We start from the raw sequence: 25,659 nt of genomic DNA, 5'->3' as shown, positions 1-25,659 counted from the left end.
ATTGTGGTATAAGAAAAGATGAAGGAAACAGTTTCAGAGAAACTTTGAGATGATGCAGAGGCAAACAAGTAGAACCAGGACAATGATAACAACATTGTGAAAACAAACAATTGTGAGAGACTTTAAGAACTATGATGAAAACAAAGGTCAACCTTAATCCCAAAGGACCACGACCAAGCCTGCGGCCCATCTCCTAACAGAGACATAGAGTGCAAAGCCAGCTTTTATTTTACCTTGTCAATGCAGGAGGAGTTTATTTTTCCTGAATGTATGTACAAATTTATGACAAGAGTTGTTTTTCCTCTCTAGTGAAAAAAGAGGTGATGGGAAGGGTAAAAATGGATTTGTATTTATTGAAAAATGTAATTTTTAAAAAAAGAGATATGTATTTAGACTGGATGGTATCGAATGTCCCTTCCAACTTTGAGATCTTACAGGTACTAAAAATAAATGGATAAAACTTTAGGGCCCCATTTTAGAGAAAAACCTCCAGGAAGAATGAAAAAATCAGTAAAATACAAGTTTAACCATATCTCCAAAATATTTTGTTTCAACCAAATTTTATCAACTCTGAATTACATCAGAAATAACAATGAGGGCACTGACATATAGAGATATTATTCTAGCTGCCCTCCTCTCAGATCCTTTTTCAAGCTTGTTAAAATACTTTCAACATGGTCTGGCCAGGACAGAGTAGAGCAGAATTAGAAACTCCCTTATTCTGAACCCAACTGTTCCCCTACTGCAGACTGACAGCACCCTACTTCTCTTGGGCTGCCATCCTGAATCCTCAGGAACTTCACAGCCACTAAAACTTCCAGGCCACTTGAACTATCACCTTGCTGCAGCTCCCAGACCCTATACGTGGGACAGGGACCTTTTAAATTCAGGGGAGGCCTTTTCAGTAATGTCCATTAACTGTCTTTTTATGAGACTGGGTCCACAGCCAATTGGAGCCTGTTGAGCTCTTTCTGGATCCATGCCATTCCACAAAGATGAGGAGCCCATCATCTACACCTTCATCCAAGTCCTGGGACCAGGCAGCATTCCCCTGGAGACAGCTCCCCCAGCTAACCTAGAGGCACTGAGGCTTACACTCTTGAGTCGAGTCCTTTCCATTAGCTCCTCCTTTCCCTCACTGACCAGGCCACATTTCACTATCCTGTCCACAAGGGTGACTTAAGAAACTGTCAAAAGACTCTACTGAAACTGAGGCAAACCTTCTCTCAGCAGCCCCATCAGCTCCCACTCCTGGAATTATCACAAATAAAAGGAAATTAAGTTAGCCCAGCAGGGCCGGCTCACAAGGAGGGCACGCCGGCCTCCCCTGAAAAGGCCCTCAACATCAACTTGACCAGCACACCCCGGCACTTCTCTGGGCACCCTCTCTCCTTTTTGGAGAATCGATGCACTAGCTCTTCTCCAGTCCCGTGCCACTGCTCCAAATCGCCCCAATCTTTTGTGGAACTCTGTGGCAATGTGAACAGAGGGTCAGCCTTGGGTCAGGAAGCCAGGAGTCCAATCCAATGTGCAATTCTAGTAAAGTCATTTAAACTCTGAGCTTCAGTTCCCATGTCTGAAAAATAACATCAGATTGCTAGAAGGCTCAGGTATTAGGGTTACTATTATGATGGTATTTTAGGAATATATTAGCCATCATCATGACTCTATTAAGTATGTATGATCATGCTGCTTGAGAATGATTAATGAATGGTAAAGACGGTGTTACTTGTCATTTCTGAGGCAGCAAAGCAAAACAGAACGCTGCACCCAGAATAAGGAAGAGATGAATTCAAACAGACCTCAAGAGAGACCATCTCTGTCTGCAAGAGTTTTTTCAATTATAAAATGGGCACAACAATAACAGGACCTAACTCCAAGAGTTATTGTAAGGATAAAAACTAGATGATACTTATAAAGTGCTTTACAAACCTTCAAGTGTATTATAAATGCTAGTATTAGTATTATCATTTCAAAGATCACCAGTAGAGGTCCAGAAGAGAAATGAACAGACAATTTCAGGGTCGGGAGGGCGGGGTGCGAAGCCCCGCTCTGCCATGGAACACCCCCTCGTTAGGCCTTTAGGCCCTCAGGGTCTCTCCTCTGAGCCAGACCATCTGCTGACACTAAGGGCAGTGAGATGCTCTCCTCCAGCTTCCTCACTTCTCTGATTTTTCAGCCCCCCATTTGACATTTGCATTCTATGATGTCCTCTCTGAACCAATGGTACAGAAGAAAACTTGCATATGACTGAGCAGTTTAAATCAGGAATAAGTGAAAATTATCCCATGTTCCTAAAGCTAAAGCCTAATAAAATACTAGCCATGCTCTTGGATCTTATTTCTAAAAACTCTTATTTGTAAGAACCTAAGAAGGAAAGAAGGTGATGACATCAAAAGAATACTGATGATAAACAAGGCATTCATTTCTTCACATTAAAAAATGCTTCTGGAATAGGAAAAGCTCATTCTTACCTGAGGTGCTACGTAATAAGGGGTAAATTGTGGCGTCATCAAGTCTCCTTGGTCAATTTTGGCAAATCCAAAGTCACACAACTTAACTGGAGCATCCTAAAATGAAGATATAACAAGTGGGATCTATCACTGTAAGTTCGGCCTTGTGTTGACTGCCAGATACAGGAATGATGCCCTGGGGTAAGCAGGGTCTGGGAGGAACAATTCACCCAACTAAGGTAAACTGAGATACGACTTTGTCATTGTCCCAACCAGGAAAAGGAACAAAGGAAACCTAAGCCTAAAGCCAACTGTGTCCCAATTTAATGGCCTTTTACTTCCAAGAGCAAACTGAATCCCTGACTGTTTCCAGGCAAAGATTGATAGTTAAGCACAAAATATTAATGCTACTCTTAATAACTTGTCATAAGACTTAAGAGGAAAACTTAAACCAAGAGAACAAGTATGTAGCAATAAACAGGGTAAAAAACTCCTGGTTTTATCAGGCCCTCCCAAACCCCAGATTTCAATCTGGTCCATACAACAGGATCAAATCCCTTCTATCCTCTCCCTTCCCTCTGCTGGAATCAAGCCTGACTGTGGTCCTGGGCTCCAGTAACTGGCATCGGTCTAAGCAACAGGCCCCTCTCTCTTGCCAAATATAGTGATGGAAGCCAGTGCCGAGGACACAAGGCTTCTGAGTAATATATATGGGGGTTGGTAAAGGACCGGAGTAAGGCATGAGACACCTTGTAGCCTTCTGGCCTAAGCCCTCCCTGACCTCTCCCCTTCTGGATCTAGGTCATGCAGCGTGAGCTGGGGCTCTAAGAACTTAAAATTGCCAAAAAGCCAGGCTTCTCACCAAAGAGTTATCCTTGAAGAGCAGATTCTCAGGCTTGAGGTCTCTGTGTGCAATGTTTAGTGAGTGACAGTGCTGCAAAGCCAAAGCTATCTGGAAAAGGGCACAATAAATCAACTGAAATTTAGAAGTGAGAAGTGGTTACATTCCCCTTGCTTAGTTAGACCTCTGAGGAAAACGGTAACGATTAGCCTTTTTCCCAAGACGCAGTTGAGACATTTTCAAATAGACAGTATTTTCAGAGAAATCCAAAGCAGAATACATGAAAGACCAATCACACCAAATTAAATCAAAGAATCAAATTTAGCTGCAAGCTGCCAGGACAGCAATGCTGGCAAGTCATGTCCTTTGCAATCCAAGTTGAGGTCCATAGTAAACAGGTACATTCTTGTGGCAGGTGAGCAGCAGCTTTACCAAGACAGGTCCAAAAGAGTTCCCAGAGATCTGCTGCAATAGGAGCTTTACAAAGGATATTCCTCACAACAACCCTGTGAGGTAGGTCACAAAAGTACTAAATATTCCCATTTTGCAGATGAAGACACTGAGTCTCAGAGAGGTAGAACACCTGGATCTGAGTCTTTTGTTCTTCCCATTTATACCATACTGTGTTCTCCTGTCCCCGGGCAATAATAAACACAATTGAGTTTAGAAGCCAGTTACATTCTGTGATCTTCAACTTCAGGTTCTGACTTTGAAAGAAAAAAAAATCTGAAACCTTCCAGCTGAATTTTTCCATCTGATTTGCCTACTAGCTCTTGCTAAATGTTGAAAAGTTGTTTGTCTATGTGGGCTTGGGATAGGAGACCGGGTTCTGTTGTCTTCAAGATAACCACAGGACATCCTTTATTCCAAAAGAAATTTTAATGTAAGATAAGTTATGCTAATAGAAGAGATGATTTTTAAAAGAGATTCAAAGCCTGAGAGTAGCATTTCCCAGTTATTCCAAAAATAACATTCTTCTCTGCTGCTCAGCGGCATCATGGAAAATTTGGCAGTACTTTCTACTCAGAACTATTTGTGCTTTGGGAAATGGTTTTTTTTCTCCCCTCAGCTGGCCTGAAAACACGACCTCTGAGACTTAGCTTTTCGCCTTCTCAAGAGGCCTATTCTCAGCTGGAGTTCATGAGGTAAATCATCTCTATGGCAACCAAACATGAGGTCACCAAGAGGAAGACTATAACCCTCGATAGAGATAGGCAGGACCAGGGGAAATCCAGGAAAACAAAGGTCTGGTAAACACTGAGAGATTGAAGAATTCAGAGAACGGGAGGCTACCCGGGCACCCACGCATGCACCCGCACTCGCACACTTACACACACACACTCTCCCCGCCACCCCTGGGATTTTTACAGGCACAGTTGTCTTAGACTATGTCCCAATAACATACAGTTCTCTTGGCATTAACAGCAGCATTTAACCCAACAGCCACAGCACGTAAGAGATTCCTATTTCAAAGCAAGACACCCAGAGACTATCATCTTCCATCATGAGCAGAATAACTAGAGTCACACTGTTGGCTTCAGGGAACAGCCGTGTCAAGGTTACAATCCCTGGCGTCTAGGGGACCCCCAAAGGCACCAGAGGTCCCATCTCTCCTGTCCAGACGGCTTTTCCGATCACATAACAAAGCAGGCAATGAGAGCATCAGATCAAACAAAGCTTTCCTTGGGGCTTCCTCGTCTCCCCCCCAATGAAATTGTTCTTGCCCCACGTTTGCAGTTGGGTGGCTATGCAGGGGTTCACTTGCCTGCTTTGTTACTTGGCTGGCTTGCTTCTCTGTAAAGTGCCGGTGCTGGCTGATTCTGTGAAATAGCTCTCCCCCTTCCATCATCTCCATTACAATTAGGAGTCGAGCCCTGTTTGAAAGCATTTGATTTTTGTTAAAGTGAAAAAAAAAAAAACAACTCAAACATCAAGTTGTTGACCTAACGATGCACATTTCACACGGAAAAGGTGCCACCCTTTTATCCATTTTAAATATCGCAAGTTGTCTCTGTCCCCTTCCTCTGGTTCTCCCAACCAGACCCTACCGTGCCACACAAAATTAGGCCAGCTAAGACAACTGGAATAGAAGCAAATCATTTGTCTTTGGATCCCTGAAGACTTCTTTATATCTTTAACAGATTCTTAATGTCACTAGGATTTAAGATGGGATCTTAAGTGCAGCACAGAGCAAATATTCCACAGTTTGTGGATGGGATCACAAGAGCCAATGTTCTAGTGCTGGAAGATACATCAGAGGCCACTAGTCCAACACTTTCATTCTACTGATGAAAAAAACCAAGGCTGACAAAAGCAGGTTAAACCACTTGTTAGTAAGCATCAGGGAAACGCACAGGTCTACTGAATTCAGAGGAAGTGATTTTAACACTGTACCATGGAATTACAATGAAACGTTGTCACTGTGCTCCCTTCCTCCTCTCACCCCCAAAAATGTGTTTTAGGGACATATGACAGTAACATTACTGATTCTGCACCGTAAGGGTCTGTTCTTCCTCCTAGCCCCAGTGAATACGGGCAAGGCGAGGTTACAAAGAGGGATGATCTGTGGTCCTGGTGGGAAAGAGACTGACAATAATCATGTCTTCACTGGTACTAATCACTAAGCAACCCAACCACAGAGACCATCTCCCAGGAAAAGCAAGATTCAACCAGCAATTGCCTTGTCTCACTGGAACTACTAAATGCCAAGAGTCAGACGCTTCCCCCAAAAGTTGCCAAGAAGACCCGTCCTCTTTTGGTCACCTCTTCTCAATACAAAGGCTTCATATCTAAATGTTGCTGGCTTCTAAAAGTTTTCGCCAAGAATGCCTCCTTATAAAACAGGACCGTTTGGTTTGTGATCTATCTGTCTATCTATATAGCACAGTAAGCCATAGCATTCTTCATTTCCAAAGTCAAGGAGCATTGCTTGTTACAAATGGTGAGAAAGTCAATCTGGGCTGAACAACAGGAGACACTAACTTTATGTCATGTGGAAATTGATGCTCAACTTCCATTCTATTAACTGGGTTTTTTTATGCTCAGGTCAACTTGCAAAATTTTGCCTTGAACACCACCAAGCAGAGAAATGTGGAGCAGAACGTTCCATCTCTCCCCAGCAACTTACCTTGGGCTGGACTCATGAGGAAACTGCACACTATTAGCGTACACTTCAATAATCTGCACAATATTTGGGTGTGTGGCACACATCATGTGCAAACGTACCTTAGAGAAAAAAGAGATGTTACCATGTGGTGGGATTGCAAAGGCTTTCCTTCCAACTTTCAAGGCCCTGGGCTACCCAGAGCCCAGCGGAGTGAGGAGAGCAATTTCCAGGAAGAAAGCCCAATGGCTGGGACTGACAGAAGGGTTTTTTCTGAATAAAAAGAGAAGACTGGATCTTCAAGGAAATTCTCTAATGAGACAGTCTGAACTCAGATTTGGACAGTCATACAATCTAACCCTCCTCTGGCTGCCATGGCAGCTAAGCTGACAATTGCTGGGCCAAAGGTCCCAGCGACTCATACATATTTTTCAGGGATATTTCCATGAACCAAGTCCCCAAATTGATGGACTTTGTACCTTACTGGCTAATGGAAAAACAAACTGAATAGTAAGGATCAGGCCTGGGCAGAGCCTTGTTTTATTCAGTAAGATAAGAGATTCCTGGGTGTACAATCTCTGGCATTCAGGATCAGTCTGAGCAAGAGAAGGAGGGCCTTCAGTCCCCGGCCCCCCGACGGGGTCGCCCCCCCAGCACATCTCTAGGAGGCCCCTCTGATCCTTGCCCGCTGCTCCTCCGGCTGCTCCCTTGTCTGCCCTGCCCCCACTCACACACGGAGCTGGGACCGCAGTGAGCAGACAATGAGGCCAGCATGAACCCTCAGGAGCAAGGACCAGAAAGACTACCCTGCTGGTGCTACTGCTACGTCTTCAGAGAAGCTTAAGCTGAGATAAGGAAGGGAGGACGACAGGCCAAGTTTTCTCTGAGATGGAATTATATGTGTCTGTGTCCCGTTAGGAAGGCAAAATGCCCGATATCCAGCCATTAAAGGTAATGAAGGAGGAAAAAGAACTGTTTCTATAAATGAAAATGGAGCAAAGGACGAAGGAGAGAGAAAAGCAGACTTGGCTCATACCTCATTCCGAGCTTTTGGACGATCCAGAAGAATTTTCAGTGCAAATCGTTCTTGGGTGGATTTTTTCACACAGACCCTGATGTGGGGGAAAGGGGTGGGGGTGGTCAGAGATCACATCAGAAAGAAGACCCTGCCCTTCATCTAAATATCCGATATAAACCATAGAAAGATTCCCAAGCAGCACGCTGGGAAGAAGTCTGCCTCGGCGCTCTGATCAGCCCTGGGCCCAGGGCAGCCTCCCGCAGCAGCTCCTACAGGACACTCTGAGCAGAAGCCACAGGGCAGCAAGCGATCATTGGGTTAAAGCTCTGCCAGCGTGGCTCCACAGCCCTACCTCCACCTACCACTGCCCTAAAGCTACAAAGCCCTAAAATACAAAAAATCCGGGGCTTATTTTTATTTCTAAATGTACAGGGAAAAAAAAAAAAAACTCTTAAAAAGTTGTACTGTCATTCTCCATGTAGTTCCAAGTTATTTTCCAATCTGGCTGGACACTGATTCCTATGGGACATCTGACATTCCCAACATCCCTTATCAGAGCCGTGTCGTTACATTTCTTGCGTGGCAAAAACGTTATGCTCTCTGTTAATAGGATCACTGCAAGTCACACATCAACACAAAATCTGTCACAAAATGACTCGCAGCATCCAAGGGGAAGGAGAAGGTGACGAGACAACATTTGAGTCAAAATTGATCTTCTGGCATCCATTTTGAAAGCAGAAATTCAAATGCATAGAGTTTCTTACCTAACTGGACCACTAATTCCAGCTCCCAATTTCTGAGTCCAATTAATATTGTATTCTTCTAAAATGGAGGTCTCCTATTAAAATAAAAAGGGAGAAAGAGGGAAGAGGAAACAAAGAATTAGTCCCTTAATGACGATTCAGAATCTTCTAGATCTCGCAAAGTATCTTAAACATGGTACATATATGATCAAATAAATGTTTGCTGAATAAATGATTTCAGCTAACATCACGAAGATGCCCCTTTTGCATAATGTATCAGTTGAAAAAAAACTATGACACACCTCTGGCAGTGGATAATGGTACAATGTTAACCACTGAAAATTTAGTCACCTTATTTGCAATAGGTTTAACACCCCCAGAAAAAAAATGTCAAGATAAAAGGCTTTGTAAAGCTCATATAAGCAGGCAAAATTAATGATGCTGACAATAATCATAACTTTTGTTTAGATGCAACATTTTTTTTTCCAAAATATGCTCTAAATCATTATTTAAAACAATTCCTCTCAGGTTGGCTAACATGACAGAATAAGAAAAGACAAATGTTGGGGCGCATATGGAAAAATTAGGACACTAATGCATCGTTGCTGGAACTGTAAATTGATCCAACTATTATGGAGAGCAATTTGGAACTAAAAGAGCCAAAAACTGTGCATACTCCTTGACCATATTCCTAGAACTACTAGGTTCATATTCCAAAGAATTAAAAAAATAAAAAAAATAAAAAAAAGGAAAAGGAAAAGGACCTACATGTACAGAAATATCCATAGCAGCTCTTTTTGTGGTAGCAAAAAGTTGGAAATTGAGGTGATGGCTATAAATTGGGGAACAGATGAACAAACTGTGGCCCATAATTCTGATGGAATACTCTTTAAGAAATGACAAGCAGGATGCTTTCAGAAAAAGCTGGAAATCCTTACATGAAGTGATATACAGTGAAGTGAAAAGAACCAGCAGAACAGTCTACACAGTAACAACAATAATGTATAATAAACAACTGTGAATGATTTAACTATTCTCAGCAAGACAATAATCTAAGACAATTGCAAAGGATTTATAATGAAATTATGATGAAAAAAACCCTCTCCAAAGAAAGAACTGATAGGAGTCTGAAGGTGGAACAAAGCATACTTTTTTAAACTTTATTTTTCTTGGGGGGCCAGGGGGAGTATGAAAAATCTGTGTTTTCTTTTGCTAATATGGAAATACATATTACATAATTCTACATGTATAATCTATATCAAATAACTTGCCTTATCAATAAGGAGGGAGGAGAGGAAAAGAATTTAGAATTCAAAATTTCTGGGGAGGGAGGCAATCAGGGTGAAATGACTTGCCCAGGGTCATATAGTAAGTGTCTGAGAATGGATTTGAACTCAGATTGTCCTGACTCCATAACCAGTGCTCTATCCACTGTACCTCCTAGATGCCCCAGGAATTCAAATTTGTAAAAAAAAAAAAAGAAAAAAGTTACAAAATTGTTTTCACAATTAGAAACTTTTTTAAATACGTCAACAAATTTAGTTATAAAACTAAGATAGGGATACTTAATCCGGGGTTAGTAAGCGCTTTTCTTGTAATATTTTGATACTTGCATTTCAATATAATTGGTTTCCTTTGTAATCATATGGATTTTTTTCAAAAATGTTATTAAAAAATATTCTGAGAAAGAATCCATGGACTTCACCACACTGCCAAGTCATCAAATGTTTATTAAGTGTCCACAATGTGCCAGGCATTGTACATACAAATAAATTTGTATTCTCTTTAATTTTTTTGTTTCATTATTTCTGGTTATCCATAATCATTTTTTTAAAATGTTTTTAAAAAACACATTTCCTTATGAATCACGTTGGGAAAGAAAAATCAGAACAAAAGGGAAAAACCATGAAAGAGGGAAAAAAATGAACATAGAATGTGTTGATCTACATTTAGTCTCCATAGTTCTCTGTCTGAATGCTGATGGCATTTCTCATCCAAAGTTTATTGGAAGTATCTTGGATCACTGAACCACTGAGAAAAACCAAATCTTTCATAGTTGATCACTGGACATTCTTACTGTTACTGTGTATACTGTATTCTACTTATGCTGTATGTTCTGCTTGTTTCACTCAGCATCAATTCATGTAAGTCTCTCCAGGCCTTTCTGAAATCAGCTTGTTCATCATTTTTTGTAGAACAATGATATTCAATTACTTTCATATATCATAACTTATTTAGCCATTCTCCAACTGATGGGCATCCACTCAATTTCTAATTCCTAGTCACCATAAAAAGAGCTGCCACAAACATTTTTGCACATGTTTCCTCTTTTATGATCGCTTTGGGATACAGGCTCAAATAGAGAGGTCAAAGGGTATGCGCAATCTGATAACTTTTTGAGCACAGTTCCAAATTGTTCTCCAGAATGACTGGATCCATTCACAGCTCCACCAACAATGCATCAGTGTCCCAGTTTTCCCACATCCTCTCCAACATTCCTCATTATCTTTTCCAATTATCTTAGCCAATCTGACAAGTGTGAGGTGGTATCTCAGAGTTGTTTTAATTTGCATTTCTTTAATTATTAGTGACTTAGAGTATTTAGAAATTTTTATTCTCAAAGAACTCACAATCCAATGGAGAGACAACAAGCAAATAACAATGTACAAACAAGACAGAATCAGGATCAACTGGAGATAAAAGAGAGAAGGCACTAGCAACAAAAAGCATCAGAGAAAGATTTCCTATAGAAGACGAGACCAAAGAAGCCAGAAATGAAGATGAGGGGGAAGAGAAGCCCAAGCATGAGGGGAAAGCCAGAGAAAATGCTCTAAGGGCATTAGCTTGGGCTGTAGAATCCATGGGGGTGCACAGGGTATAAGAAGACTGTAAAAGTAGGAAGGGGGATGGGTTATGAAGAGCTTTGAATCCTGCTTTATCTGATCCTAGAGGTGATAGGATGTCATTAGAGCTTACTGAATCAGGGGTCTATGTGGCCAAACAAGAATGAACCGGATGGGGGAGAAACCTGAGGCAAATGACCAACCAGAAAGTTATTACAACGGCCCAACATAAGGTTTAAAGTGCCTGCATCTGGACAGCTGCAGAAAGAGCAGGAGAGCATGTGGGACAGACATGACAAAGGCAGAACCAACGTGAGCTGGCAATGGATCTAGGAGGCAAGAGAGTGAGAAGTCGAAGGTGACACCTGAGATGCAAATCTAGATGGGGGGAATAATGAGAGTGCCCACTACAATAATAGGGAGAAAAGAGAATGACTTCATTTTGGGGATGCACCGAATTTAACATGGCGACAGTACCAACACTTCAAGCTGTAGAAAAGGCAGGAGACTGGAGGACAGGAAAGATTAGAATTGGCTCAGCAGACTGGAAATAAACACTGGAAATTCTGAAGAGAAGTCTCAGTTGAATCATGAAGTAAGAAGCTAGATTATGAAGGTAAAAGACAGGGAAGAAAAAGTGGGGATTAGGGTTAGAAAAAGTGGGGGTCCTTGCTTTAAAACAAAAACAAAAAAGTCAAGCGCCTGTCCCTAGAAATTTAAGAAATAACAATTTATCACACAATACTACACACAAAAAGAAAGTAAAGTGAAGAAGAGGGAAACAAATTACTAACCAAAATAAATAAGGCAGATAAGAAAGTTCAAACAAAAGTATCAGTACTGACTAAAAACAAATAGCTTCTAAATCTTCAACAGCACTACTCTGATTAGGAGGCTTATGTTGTTATCAATTATCAGTCTTCTTGGCCCAGAATCATACCATACAGTCTACCAAAGAATCATAGAGAAATATTTCCCAATATCTGTCAAAAGCAAGAGATTTCAAAATACTGTTCTGTGGTGTTCTCTTCTTTTTCTAAAATATGATGGTTCTCTCTGGGAGTAGGTTTCTTGGGGAGGTTTTCTGGAGGCAGCCTTAGTTTCAGTTCAAAGTTATAATCACTTCAAAAGTAGCCAGGAGTTAAAATCCAGTCCTTTATTGTGTCCTTCAAAGTCTTGAGCTTCAGTACTTAGCTCCCTCTGAATGTCTCCAGCCAGCACAAAGGTGGAATATGGAATGACCCTGTCTCCGCCTCCAAGAATGAGCTTCTCTCCCTGGCCCTGAGAGCTTCTTGCTTATATGCTGTACACTGACTATCACTGGGAAATCATTATTTGTTGTAGTATAAAATCAACTTTAAACTAGATTTAAACATTGTCTTCTTAATTCCACTTAGTACCTTGTTTCAAGTTCCGGCCCATAACATCTCTTGTAGGATCAGATCAATCATAGTGAGCTATACTAAATTAGATAATTATTGTCTCTATCAATTTTAATGAGTTAACACTTTGTAAGGATTCCAACACTGTTCATTTTTAACAAATATTTACTGAGCACATCCAAGTGGCTTCCATTGTCCTGAGGAGATGGGCCACCTAAGTAGAAAAGTAAATAAAGATAATTTAAGCTAGTGAGAACCCCCCAACACAGCAGGGAAGATCAGGAAAGGTCTTTGGGAGGAGATGGCACTTACACTGAGTCTGGAAGAAAGTTACAGATTCTCCCAGGGAGGAAGGAAAGCATTTTACCCACAAAGATGTACCCAGAATTTGTTCAATTGGGCAAAAATCAAATGGGCAAAAGATATAAACAGGCATCTAAGCTATTCTAATAATTCTATTATTTTAGAATTAATAATTATATTAGAATTAATTGGAATTAACAATATTATTTTAGAATTAATAAATTCTAATCTAACCATGTGAAAAAATGTTCCTTATCACTATTAGAAATACAAATTTGAGCAACTCAGGTTCCATCTTAGACCTCTCTGATTAACAAAGTTGACAAAAAGAAAAAATTGACAAATGCTAAAGGAGATAGGGAAAAACAGGGACATCACTGAAATGAAGGTGGAGCTAAGACATATCCTGGCCACTTTGGAAAGCAATTTGAAATTATGCCTAGAAAGTTATCAATCTCTGACCCTGCAAAATTACTATAGCCCAAAAGATCAAAGCAAGAGAAAAAACTCCTGTGTGTAAAAATACTGTAAACATTAGTAACAGCACTTGATAAAGATAATAACATAATGCTTTTTAATAATGATGATAACTTGCACACATATATTGTATCTAGGAAACACTGTGACATATTTAACTTGTATAGGACTGCTTGCCATCTGGGGGAGGGGATGAAGGGAGGGAGGGGAAAAGTCGGAACAGAAGTGAGTGCAAGGGATAATGTTGTTAAAAAAAAAATTACCCAGGCATGGGCTCTGTCAATAAAAAGTTATTTAAAAAAAAGAAAAGGAAAGAAAAGGAAAAAAAAGAAAAAATAATAATGATGATAACTTTCTACTACTACTACTATTACTATTAATACAGATGACATACTTTCAGGCTTGTAAAGCACTGTATATATCTTATCTTCTTTGATTCTCATAAGAATGCTGGGAGGCAGGTGATATTACGATCCCATTTTACAGATGAAGAAACAGGCTGAAAGGCAGAAGCCATGTGTCCAGAGACAAACAGCTAATTACTGGATTTGAATTCAGGTTTTGCTGCCTCCAGGTTTTAGCACTCTTAGCCTCTACACTCCCAAGCTTCCTTTGAAGTATAAAGACAACTCTGAAAGTCTTAGTAAGTGTAATCATGGCAACAAAAGGAGGCCATTCCAGAGGAGGAATGATGAAGCAGCTCCCCACCTCCTGAGGGAGATCATGGATTCAGGGCAAATACCAGGACATTCTTTGGGGGCATGCACAGTGCAGGCATCTGTTTTGCTTTGACTGCACATTTGTTAACAAGTTTTGTTTTCTTTTTCAAGAGGAGACAAAAGTGGAAAGGGGGAAAGGTTAATTTTTGCCCACCAAAAAATGTGATTTAATTTTCAAAATGTAATCTTTTTCAAAAAAGAAACTAAGCAAACTCCTGTTGGAAAGTTGTTTGAAAAGTTAACATTTATCACAAAAAAGAGAAAAGGACCCACACGTGCAGGAATGTCTGAAGCAACTCTTTTTATGGGGATAAGGAACTGGAAACTGAGTGGATGCCCATTAGTTGGGGAATGGCTGAATAAGTTATGGTATATGAAAGTAATGGAATATTATTGTTCTATTGAAAAACGACCAGCTAGATGACTTCAGAGAGGCTTGGAGAGACATGAACTGATTTAGTGAAGTGAGTACAACCAAGAGAACAGTATATAGGGCAACAAGAAGATTATGTGATGATCAATTCTGATGGATGTGGCTCTTTTCCACAGCAACATGAGCCAGTTCCGATGGCCTTGTGATGGAGAGAGCCATCTATACCCAGAGAGAGGCTATGGGGATTGAATGTGGATCACAATAGCATTTTCACCTTTTTTGTTGTTGTGTGCTTGCATTTTCTTTTCTTTCTCGTTTTCTTTCCCTTTTTGATCTGATGTTTCTTGTGCAGCATTATATAATAACAAGAATTGCACGTGTTTAACCTATATTGGATTACTTGCTTTCTAGGGGGGGAGGTAAGAGGGAGGAAGGGAGAAAAATTTGAAATACAAGGTTTTACAAGGAGGAATTTTGAAAACTTGGTATATATTTTGAAAAAAGTCATTTTTTAAAAAACAAGAAGAAAAGCTAACATTATACTTGTACTTGTAAAAGTAATTCCTCCTCTTCTAGACCTTCCCAAATCCCAGCTCTCCTCCCATCATTTTCCTCAGCTAAATATTACAGCTTTATTAATATTTTCATGGACACTGTCCTTGTTGAATACAAGTCTAAATCCTAATGCACCAGAGAGTAAACAGTTCAACATGTCAATGTTAGATTGATTACAATTGACAGGTTTACTTAGAAATTTCAAAGCCAGAAGTGAAAAGCGAGAAGGGATAGGTAATGGAAGCCTACTAGCAAGAAAGGCTTCCTGACAATCCCTCAGTAAGTATTTACTGAAAACCTACTATATGCTGGTTAAGAGGAACACAAAGACACAGGAGAGGCGGTACTTGCATTTAAGTAGTACATCCAAATAAAGGAGATCCGAATAAAAATATACAAAAGATAGAGTAAATAAATCCATCAAAAAGCACTGACTAAGCACCTATTACTATGTGCCAGGCAACGCTCAGAATAACATTCTAGTAAGGGAGACAAAAACTACACTGGCATGCTAATAAATATGAATTCATGAAAACATGAATTCTAGGCCAGTTTCTGCCATTCACTAGCTGGGGGATGTTGGACAAGTCACTTTGCCCGTCTGCCTCAGTTTTCTCATCAGTATCAGTAGGGATAACAATAGCACTGCCCTCCCAGAGAAGTGAGGGAATGGGGTTGTCCGAGATGGAGAGCACTAACACTTCTGGGGACCAGGGAAGACTCCAGGTAGACAAGAGTGCTTAAGCCCCGTCTTGAAGACGGAGACTCTGAAACAAAGGTGAGGAAAAAGTACAAGCTGGGCCCAGGAAGTAGTCACTACAAAGGTGTCCCTTTTGAATTTGGGGGTGTGTTTTGGGGAAATGCAGAGGGGGCGCTGCTTTAGCCACGTTGGGATCTTCAAGGCCGCTTGGAAGCGGAGAGGAAGAGTAAGTACGCCAGTTCGGCTGGACTGGAGCAAGCAGGAAGGGGAGCAAGGTGTCTAAGGACTGAAAAGGTAAGGGGTCAGGCTATGGACAACTTTCAATATCAAACAAAGGAGAGTCTCCTTGATGAGCCCTGGACACTAGTGGTTTACAGAACCAGACTTTACCTTAGGAAAGTCACCTTGGGAAATGATCTGGATGACGGTCAGTTTGGTCTGGGCTGGAGAAGAGATCTGAGGCAAGGAGGCCAATTAGATGGGATAGCTTAAGGGGAAGCAGCTCAGGGCCTCCACTAGAATGGTGGCTGTGAGGGGGGAGAAGGGAGAAATTTATTCGGGAGACGTGACGACAAAACCAACAAGGTCTGGCTGGTCAGAAATCTGGATGCCAGATGGTGCCCTCGATACAAGAGGAGTGTTGGACGGGAAGTCTGTTTTGGACGTGCTGAGCCAGGCAGTCGACTGAAGAGGTGGGAGGTCCTGGAAGAAACCTGGGCTGGATGTCCAGATTTCAGCACAGAACTAACAAGCGAACTGAGTCACAAGTGAGATTGTGTAAAGAAAGGAAAAGGAAATCCAGCACAAACCTTGGGGAATACCCACCTAAGTTATCCAGAGTCAGATAAACATTCATTATGTACTCACCATGTGCTAGGCAGTCCTTGCCCTCAAGGAGCTTACTATCTAATAAGGTAACAGAGAAAAGGAAGCTGGAAAGGGGAAGGGGGCACTGGGAGGTGACCGGCACAGAGCACCTGGTCTGGGGAGTTGGAACCAAGTGGGCCATAGATGGAAAATGAAGTAGCTGTAAGGTCCAAAGGCTAAGGGAAAAGAGGCTGACGGAGGCCAGAAGGAGCGAAGGTTTCAAGGCTGAGGTAGTACTGTGGTGAGATTTTTTTTCATCAAAGTCCAGCAAAGAAGAATAAGGCAGAATGGCCAGTATGGCAGGGCAGCGTCTCACAAGCCCCCCCCAAGAGGAGGGCCAAGGGTCACATTGTGACAAGCACTGACAGGATTCAACAAGAACGGTGAGAAGGGGGAAAAGCCGTTCTCTGGCCACAAGGAGAACACGGACAGTTCTGGAAAGGAGAGCTGCGCCGAGTGAGCGAGGTAGGCGAGCACGGAGGGCTAGAGAGAGATAGGAGAGGGAGCAGTGGCCCCCAGCCTTGAGGGGGAAGGTAAGGGAACCAGCCAGGAGGCCCAGAAGGCTGGCCCCGGACCAACATGGTGACCCTGAGCAGGCCAGTCAGCCTCTGTCCTCCTCTACGAATGTAGGCCCTGTCTGTCCAGGGCTCGCACATTTCAATGCTACATCAATGCCAGATGTTGTCATGACAACCACCGCCATCATTACCCGGTCTCTAACTACAGAGAGCAGTAGGGGCCAATTTAACAGAGACTGGGGCATGTCGGAAGCAAGAAGGGAAGAGGTCAGCAGAATGGGAAAGACTGGGGGCAGAGCAAACTGCTGAACAAGGTCTGGAGGACGGGGCAAGAAGCCTCTGTGGAAGCCCTGGGCCTCTCCCCCAGAGAGCAGAGTGAGGGAGATGATGGGGACGGTGGGAAGCAGAGCCCACGGCCAGAGCAGCTTTCAGAAAAAGGCCCCAAGCTCTGCTCAGTGAAAGGTGCAGCAAAGTTCTCAGCTGAGAGTGGGGGAGTGGGGGGGGGGAGGCTGCAGAAAGGAGGAGGAGACTGAGCGGGACACAGAGCTGAGCCGGAGGAACAGGAGCGCCCGGGGTGGGAAGTGCCAGGCAGGAACACCTGGCAGCAGGGAGCGCCAAGCAGTGGGAAGTGGCAGCGCCAGGCAGTGGGAAATGCCTGGCAGTGGGGAGTGCCCAGTGGTGGGGAGCACCCATCTGATAGCAGACCTGCAGTTTCTCCCACCCCACTCGGCAGCACATGAAGAGCACAGAGGGACAGACCAGTCAGGGCAGCTGTGTGAGGGAGAGACTTGGGCGGGGGGGAAGAAGGGGCTGGAAGTCCCAGGGAGGACAGTGAACAGCTTTAGGGGATGCAAGGCCTAGGTTCTGTTGTGGATCACTTGTGGGAAACAAGGTTACAGCATGATCATCCCCGTGTGGAGTTGAGGGAGCGTAGAGGAGTCATGGAGGCTGAATAAACTGAAGCCTCAGATGTGGGTATTTGAAGGAACATGAACACGTGCTGACGAGGACCAAAATCGGGGTGGAAAGAAACCCTATAAATGGCAGTACTAAGTTCACCAAAGAAAATGTGAATGGTTGAACCCAACTATGAAAGTCTTTAGAGGTCAAACCAAAATTTATATTTGGAATTGTAAGTAGTTTGGAGCCCCCAGACCTTCTTGCATAGAGGAGCAACACTGATCAATCAACAAGGTCTTGTTTTAGTCCAGTTGCATTTCTCTGTCTGTGAAATAGAAGGCAAAATAACGTTCCCTAAGCTCAAAGCTTTTTCTCAAGGGAGAAAAAGGGTAAACCTAACGCCACATAAAACTACGTACACAAGGTGATTTGTTAGGAAAAACAAGCTGAAGAGATCAAGAAAATGCTCATGAAGATAAAAGTGGCACTTTGGCTAAATTCTCAAGGAAAAAAGGACTCTGAGAGGCAGAAGTCTGAAGGGATTACATTCCAGGCACGGGACAGCATGTACTCAAAGCAGGGAAATGAGAGATGGAGCATCATGTGTGAGGAACAGCGAGATGACCAGTTTGGCTGGGCTGGAGATCTGGGAAGGGAAGGGACATTAACATAAATCTTGAGAAGGTTAGGATGGAGTTGTGAAAAGGGTTCCAAAGGCAAACAGGAAAATTGTGTTTGACCCCTCCTGCTGTCCTTGCTTCTGGCTCTCCATCAGCCCACACATTCAAACCACTGCCAAATCTCAATTCTTTCTCCAGGACACTTTTCACTGACATCCTCGCCACTCAAGCCTAGATCTTTCACCCAGACTATCTCAATAACTTCCTGTTTGATATCCCTGCCCCAACTCTTTCAATGATTTTCTTAAAGCATGACTCTGAAGGTTTCAAGTACCCGGCCTTCATCACCATCCACAACAGAGCCCGGGCTGACCCTCTCACCTGAAAGGCAATCCTTCCTTATCTCTGTCTCATATTCCCTGGTTTCCCTCAAGATTCAGCACAATCATAATTTAAAATCAAAACTAGTTAGCACTTGCATGACAATTGAAGTCTGCAAGGCTCTTTTCAAATACTATCTCCTTACAACCTCACAACAACACAGTATGTGATATCATTCTCATTTAATATAGGGATAAAAGCAGACAAGACTTGCCAATGATCACACAGAAAATAGGTATCTGAGGCTGGATTTGAAATCAGATCTTCTTGACTAATCCAGCACTTTATCCACTGCTTCTTGAACCATCCTTCTGCTTACTTATTATTTTATTTTTTCCAATTACATGTAAAAACACTTTTAACTTAAAAAAAAACTTTTATCTATTTTGGACGCCAATTTGGCAGTTTATTGGATGGGGGGGTGAGGGGGAGTGAGGAGGACCATGTGGGCAAGGAAGCTGAGGGTGACTTCCAGATTGTGAACCTGAGTGACTGAAAGGATGATTATACTCTAGAAAAAACAAGAATATCCCAAAGAGATAAAAGTTGGGGGGAAAGAGGCCACTTGACTAAAATATGAAGCAGAACATTTTCCTGGAGATCTTTATTATAAAGTTTCTATCAATTCTGCCTATAGTGACCCTGAGAGACTGTTTCTTAATAAGCATTTATTAATCACCTACCACGTGCCAGGTATTTCAGGTTTTTTTTCCTTTTCTCAAGTTTTGTTTTTTAAACCACCTATATGACCTAATATATCTTCCCTCTCCTCCTGTCCCTCCCCCTCCCAGAGGGCCATCATAACAAAAAATAAAAAATTGTTTAAGGAGAAAACAATTTAGCCAAACTAACCAACATACTGAAAAAGCTTGACATTATATGCAGTATTCCACACCCCTAATCCTGGGCCTCTGAACACAGGGAGGGGCACTGCTTTCACATATCTCTTCTCTGTGACTTCACGTTGTCCTTACCCTTTGGCCACATTCCATTTCAATTGTGCTGTGGCGCTCCTTGCATTGTTACAGTCACTGCATCTATTAATCTCTAGACTCTGCTTACTTCACTTTCCATCAGTTCATATGGCTTCCTATGCCATATGAGTGTGTCCATCTTTCCACAACAGCTCTAGAACCGACTATTCCCATTTTTGATATCTTTGCCAATTTGCTCAGTGTAAACTTTGCGGTTGCTTTTAATTACATTTCTCTTATTACTGACTTGACATCATTTCATATAGTTGTTCATAATTTACAATTCTTCTGGTAAGAATTGTTCACTCGTATCCTATGACTACCCTGCCAGAGAAAGGCTCTGGTCCATATATTCTGGTTAGTTAGCTATAGCTTAGATGTTAGATCCTTACCAATGCTCTTCTCTCAGATGATCACTTCCTACTTTATTCCAGCTGCATTAATTTTGTTCACGCATAAGCTTTTTTATTTCATTTATTAGAAATTACCATTTTATTTTGGTAATCATCTCTCATACCTTTCTTGGTTCATAACTCACCTCCTAACCACAACTGTGAAAGATTCTGGCTCTGGTTTTCTCGTTTTTTATAAAAGATCATTAATATTTCAGTTATATATATATCAATTTTGCATTTACTATAGCATATGACCTACCTAGATGTTTCTGAAAACATACTCTGATGGATCTTTGCTCTCACTGACACATCCTCTCATGACTGCCCTGTCATTTGGCTCTCAATTATGCCCATAAAGGTTCCCCAGGGGAATCTTCCTCCTCCACCCCTTCCCCTCCTAGCATTTACTCTATAAGCTGAAGGTGGGATAATTACATGAGTTCCGTTCTGGGCCACAGTACAGTGTGTGCTGCTTCCACAACAACTGCACTAAACTCACATGGAAAGCCCCACATTACGGACCAACGGCAGATATTTAAGGAGGGGTCAAGGTGCCGATATCTAAAATGGACTACATCGGGATTCCGAAATTGATTCCAGAGATCATCAACTCAAGCAAATAATGTTCTAATTTTCAAAACATTTATTAAGCACTACTAGATATAACAGATTGCTAGGAATGTGGAAGAATAAATGTGTAAATCTCAGCACTACAAAAGTTTATAGTTCTGTAAAGGAGATTATCAAGGGCAACAGTAAGATTAAGACAGAGTGAGTGATAGCAAGAACTAAAAAAATTCAGAGAAGAACAGATCAGGATCTACAATCCTTCCCCTAGAGTGCAGGTCAATAGGCACTTACTTGGTGCCAAGTGCTTGTTTTCTCCCAGGGCCCTCGGAGCACTTTTATCATGGATCACTGCAAAAGCCAACATGGTCCCACAGACACTGTTTGGGATCTGGAATCGTTCCCCCAAGTTCAACATCCACTTCTGTGACATTTATCTACTACCCGCGTAAGCTACTTAGAGATCTCCTGGCTTCTCCTGTACTGAAACTATGTCACCGCTGACAGGACCCTCCAGGACGTCCAGCACTGCTCCCGGCAGCCCAGGCTACAAGGCCTAAGGGTGCCCCTCCCAGCCCCTGCGGCTACCTCTGAGCCCTGGCCCCATCAGGACAATCTCCCCTGGGAGACCAGAGTCTTCTGGTCCTTTCCCTCCAGGGCAAACAGCCTTAGTCATTTCCAAGGTCAAAGCCATTTCCCCTTCTTAGCCTCTTCTTTCTGGGCTCCAGCCTCGTAGGAGGTTCCTAGCCTGTGGCCCCTCAGTCTCACCAGTCCTGGGGCTGCCAACATCACAAATAAATGATCTAGATGAGAGAACGCAAGGCACGCCAAGGTGTTACAGACCCAAGTTTTAGGAGAATGATGGAGCCAAGTGCTGGGAATAAATGATTGGTGCAAGAGATTTCCCTCAGATACCCTTAACTCCATTAATCCCTAAGCACACTTTGTTATCAGGCTTGAGAGTTTACAAAACTTCTGGCGGCGATGCAGGCCTCTAACACAGGCTCCAGCTGTGACTGCTGCAAGAGGCAGACCGGGTCCTGGGTCCTCAGGGTCAAAGCCCATGATGTGCTAGCTCACATTATGCTGCTCTTAGAAAAGGTTGGACATGTGCATGACAAGTTGAAAACGTTTAAGCAATATTTTGTTCCAAAACATTGCACATAACTATTTACTAATAAGCTGTTAATCAAGAAAAGCTGCAAAACATGGACACTAGAAAATAAGTTTGGGCTGTGCTCAATTTCCCTTGAGTTGAAAATTCTGACTTTCTAAAATGCATCTTTTACTTACATATCTGAAAAACAAGACTATAAGGCTTATAAATGTACATGCAATTTTTTCACTTGGGTCATCTTCTCAATGATATATAATTCAGTCATCCTAAAAAAGATTTTTCCCATCCCCAAAAAAGAGTTAAATACAACAAAGGAGAAAATGAATTTTAGACTTTGATGTTTTTAAAGGCATATATATTCCTTAATATTTTTTAACTGCTTCTCAAGCTTCCTTGAAAAGCTGGCACTCCTACAGCACCGCTTAGTCTCCAGTATGTATCATCTCAAAGAGATGACACGGCCTTTTGGCTGAAAAGCCAGCTTGAACACCTGGGTTTCCAGCTCTACCTTTGGTCCTCCTGGTAATGTCTTTAGCACGGCCCAACCCAGTGCCCCCAGCACCTCGAAGACTACAAGGTGCAAAGGTATTAACTTCCATGGGTAGAAGGCATCTCCTCACTCTGATGTGCTGATCAGAACATCGGAGTCCCTGGCTGGTGATGGAACTCTAGTGCATCCTTTATGAACTAGGTACAAGTACTGAACTTGTCACTGAAGACGCCCTTCCAGAGTTCATACCCAGGAGGAAATCTAAGCTGTCAAAGGAAGTCTGTGCCAGGGAAACGCCTGAAGAAGACCGGAATACTATGGACTTGTCCCTGGCAGATCTGAAAGTTTGGTCTACAAGATGTCAGGAACTAATACACATCAAACTTTTCATCAAGAGTGGTATGACAGCTTCGAAGCTTGCTTCTGCTTTGCATAATTAAAGCCTTCACATTTCCTAGGCATATGTCCATCAAAATAACATTCAGACATGTCAAAAACAATTTGGCTCGTTTCATTTTAAAATGAAAAAAAAAAATCAATCAATAAGCATCTAAGTGCTTTCTGAGTGCCAGACACTGTGCTAAGGACTAAAGAGTCAAAAGAAAAGCAAAAACAGGGAAGAAAAAATAGGCTTTAGAAAAATTCATTTTGTTACGGGTTCTCCAAAATTTCCATTTATTTGTTTCTCCCCTAGTACAGAAAGCAACAGAACAACCAGGACTCTTAGTTCTTTTTAAACAAATTAAAGCTCCACAGGGGAACCAGTAAAGGTTTTGAAGGTCAAATCAAGGGCAATTTTCAGAAGCACATTCCCAATCTCTGAAGGAAATCCTATTATCATGTCCATTCCTTTGCCAGCTGCAGCTCAGAGTCTGGCAGGGAGCGGCCCTGTGCACACAGACAGGACACACATTATCAGAGGCAAGAATGGAAGTCTCCAAGGTAGGAGCTACTGCCTCTGCCCTGTGCAGCACAGTCCCTTAGAAGAGAAAATCCTCAAAGTATCTGAAGTCACTGAAAAGCAGGAGGAAAGCTCCCTAAAATGCCCAAAGTTGGGCAGCTGGGTGGTGCAGTGGGTAGAGAACCAGCCCTAACGTCAGGAGGAGTGGTCTCAGACACTTATACTTTCTGAATGTGTGACCCTGGGCAAGTCACTTAACCCCAATTGCCTCAGCAAAAAAAAGCCCAAAGTCAGTGCATTTCCTGGGACCCACTTCCACACAGACATGTGTATATCATCTCAAGAGAAATAAGCCACTGTTGTACAGGACACTTGCCTGCTCCGTCCAAAGAGCATCTGAGAATCTGAAATTTTAACTCGTCACTCTTAGTCTCATCTGATACAAGGAGGTGTGGGGGTTACTGATCTTTTCGTTACGCCAGCAGAAGTGGGAGAAAGCAGGGCTGGAGGGGAGGCAGGAAACCTAGAGAATGCTCCTCCTCCAGACAGCAGCAGGCCCTGGGCACAGTGGGGGGCCTCCTGGAAGCAGGAGCGATGGCGGGGGATGGCTGGGGCGGGAGACAAAGACCTCTGAACCAAGCCCCGAATCCCGTCTCTGCCCCGAGTCTGGGACCCCAGACCTTCCGCTTCCACGTCGGTGAAGATGGATTTCAGCAACTACCCGAAAGCGCGGGGGATGGAAACCGCTGCGGTTCCAAGCTCTCCTCGGCTCCTTGCCACCTGTTGAGACTTTGGGGAATGACTTACCCTGCTTAAGCCTGACTCCTTCCCTAAAGGGAGAGGGATGGACTGGCTGGCATCGAAGCCCTTCCACTCCAAATAAAGCCTGGGCAAACATCTTGCCCACTTGATGCCTCCTTTCCCCATCTACAAAATGAGAGCCTGGTTTGCCGCCACCTGCCCGTGCCTTGAGAGGTGAGAGCAGGGGGCAGAGGGATGACTGGGGGCAGGGGCTGCTCGGGAACAGCACCAAGTCTGCGGGGGCCAGAACGGGCCGGGGCTGCTGCTTTTACTCCCAGCGCCGGCCTTACTTCCTGTCAGACTAAGTCTCTGGGGACTCCGGATGCAGGTCCGCCCTGGCCCTGAGGCCCGGGGAGCCCCTGCATGGCCACCCGAGGTCAGCTCCCGGACGCTCCCCCCTTGGACGGGGTACAAGGGATGGCAGTTACAGAACCCTGGAGCCAGGGAGCCCAAGGGGCTACTCTTGGTGCTTGTAAACAAAAGATGCCTCACTGGAGCCCATTTCACAGAGGGGGAAACTGAGGCTGGGGTCACAGGCCGGCCCACAGGGGCCTCTTTACGCCCTGGGGCCGGGGAAGCTGGCACTCTCATTACCTCCGTGCCAAAACCTAGGACCTTGTGTGTCCCCGCCGAGGGGCGGTGCTGTCAGAGCTCGGCCCCTCCATAACCTCCCTGGAGGGCGCTGCCCTGAGCAACGCCTCAGTCTCCCAATCTGTAAAATGGACCCCATGCTTGACGCCAGCTGGTGAGCACCAAACACCGGGGAAGCGCTCAGAGACAGCCACAGACCAGCTGCTGCTGCTGCTTTTTACTCTTATCAGCTCCAGACACTGAACCGAGCTCAGCATCTCGCCTGAAATTCCCAATGAGGCGGGTCCCATTACTGTTCACAGTGGGGGGCACTGAGGCTGGAGGAAGTCCCTGAGTCTGGGTCTGCAGGCGGTGTCAAAAGAGGGCGGTCCGTCTGCACTTTTGGGGTGCCTACGGGGTGCCCGGCCTCGTCCTCGGGGCCCCAACTCCTTCCCCTGGAGGAGACCAGGAGCTCGGTCCCCCAAGTTTGCAGAGGCGCCCTCCAGGAGTCCCCGCCTACCTTGATGCTCTTCTCCATCTCCGGATCCGCAGACATGCTCCTCGGCGCGGCCCCCGCGGCCCGGACGCGGCGCGGACGTCCCCGGCCCCCAGGAGGCGACGGAGGGCTCGGGGGTCGCGGGGGCGCTAGGCCGGCGGCGGGCTGGGGGGCTCCCCGGGGCGGCGGCGGCGGCGGCGGCGGCTGCTGTTGCTGCTGCTGCTGTTGCTGCCGCCGGCGCCGCGGCCTCCCCGCCTCATCCCCAGGCTCCGGGGGCGGAGCGAGGAGAGGGGCCGAGGCCCCGCCGCCGCCGCCCGCCCCGCCGCCACCGTCCGCGCCGCCGCCGCTCAGGCCTGCAGCCGCCGCCAGCTCCCGCCGCGGAGCCGCCGCCGCCGCCGCCGGGGCCGCCGCCGCCACCGCCGCCGCCGCGATCCCGCTCCGGCCCGGGGTCCTACTCCAGCTCCCGATCCCGCCGCCGCCGCCGCCGCCTCAGCGCCAGACATCGCCGGGACACCCGCGCCGGGCCGCCCCGCCGCCTGCCCGACCGCGGCC

General features: G+C 44.2%; 1 protein-coding gene across 1 annotated transcript in view; it reads right to left on the bottom strand.

Moving 5' to 3' along the window:
• Positions 1 to 25,277, bottom strand: part of MAPKAPK5 (MAPK activated protein kinase 5) — a 51,056-nt gene extending 25,779 nt beyond the window's left edge. The window contains exons 1-7 of the mRNA XM_051972799.1: positions 25,132 to 25,277; positions 8,180 to 8,253; positions 7,434 to 7,509; positions 6,422 to 6,519; positions 5,060 to 5,168; positions 3,316 to 3,405; positions 2,475 to 2,570 (exon numbers count right to left, since the gene is read on the bottom strand). Of these exons, the coding sequence (XP_051828759.1) occupies positions 2,475 to 2,570; positions 3,316 to 3,405; positions 5,060 to 5,168; positions 6,422 to 6,519; positions 7,434 to 7,509; positions 8,180 to 8,253; positions 25,132 to 25,167 (579 nt within the window). The 5' untranslated portion in view covers positions 25,168 to 25,277. The remainder of the gene's footprint in view (positions 1 to 2,474; positions 2,571 to 3,315; positions 3,406 to 5,059; positions 5,169 to 6,421; positions 6,520 to 7,433; positions 7,510 to 8,179; positions 8,254 to 25,131) is intronic.
• Positions 25,278 to 25,659: the final 382 nt, after the last annotated feature.

This window comes from Antechinus flavipes, chromosome 1 (genome assembly GCF_016432865.1).
Source record: "Antechinus flavipes isolate AdamAnt ecotype Samford, QLD, Australia chromosome 1, AdamAnt_v2, whole genome shotgun sequence".
Lineage (NCBI taxonomy): Eukaryota > Metazoa > Chordata > Mammalia > Dasyuromorphia > Dasyuridae > Antechinus > Antechinus flavipes.
This window is presented reverse-complemented; position numbering and strand designations above follow the sequence as displayed.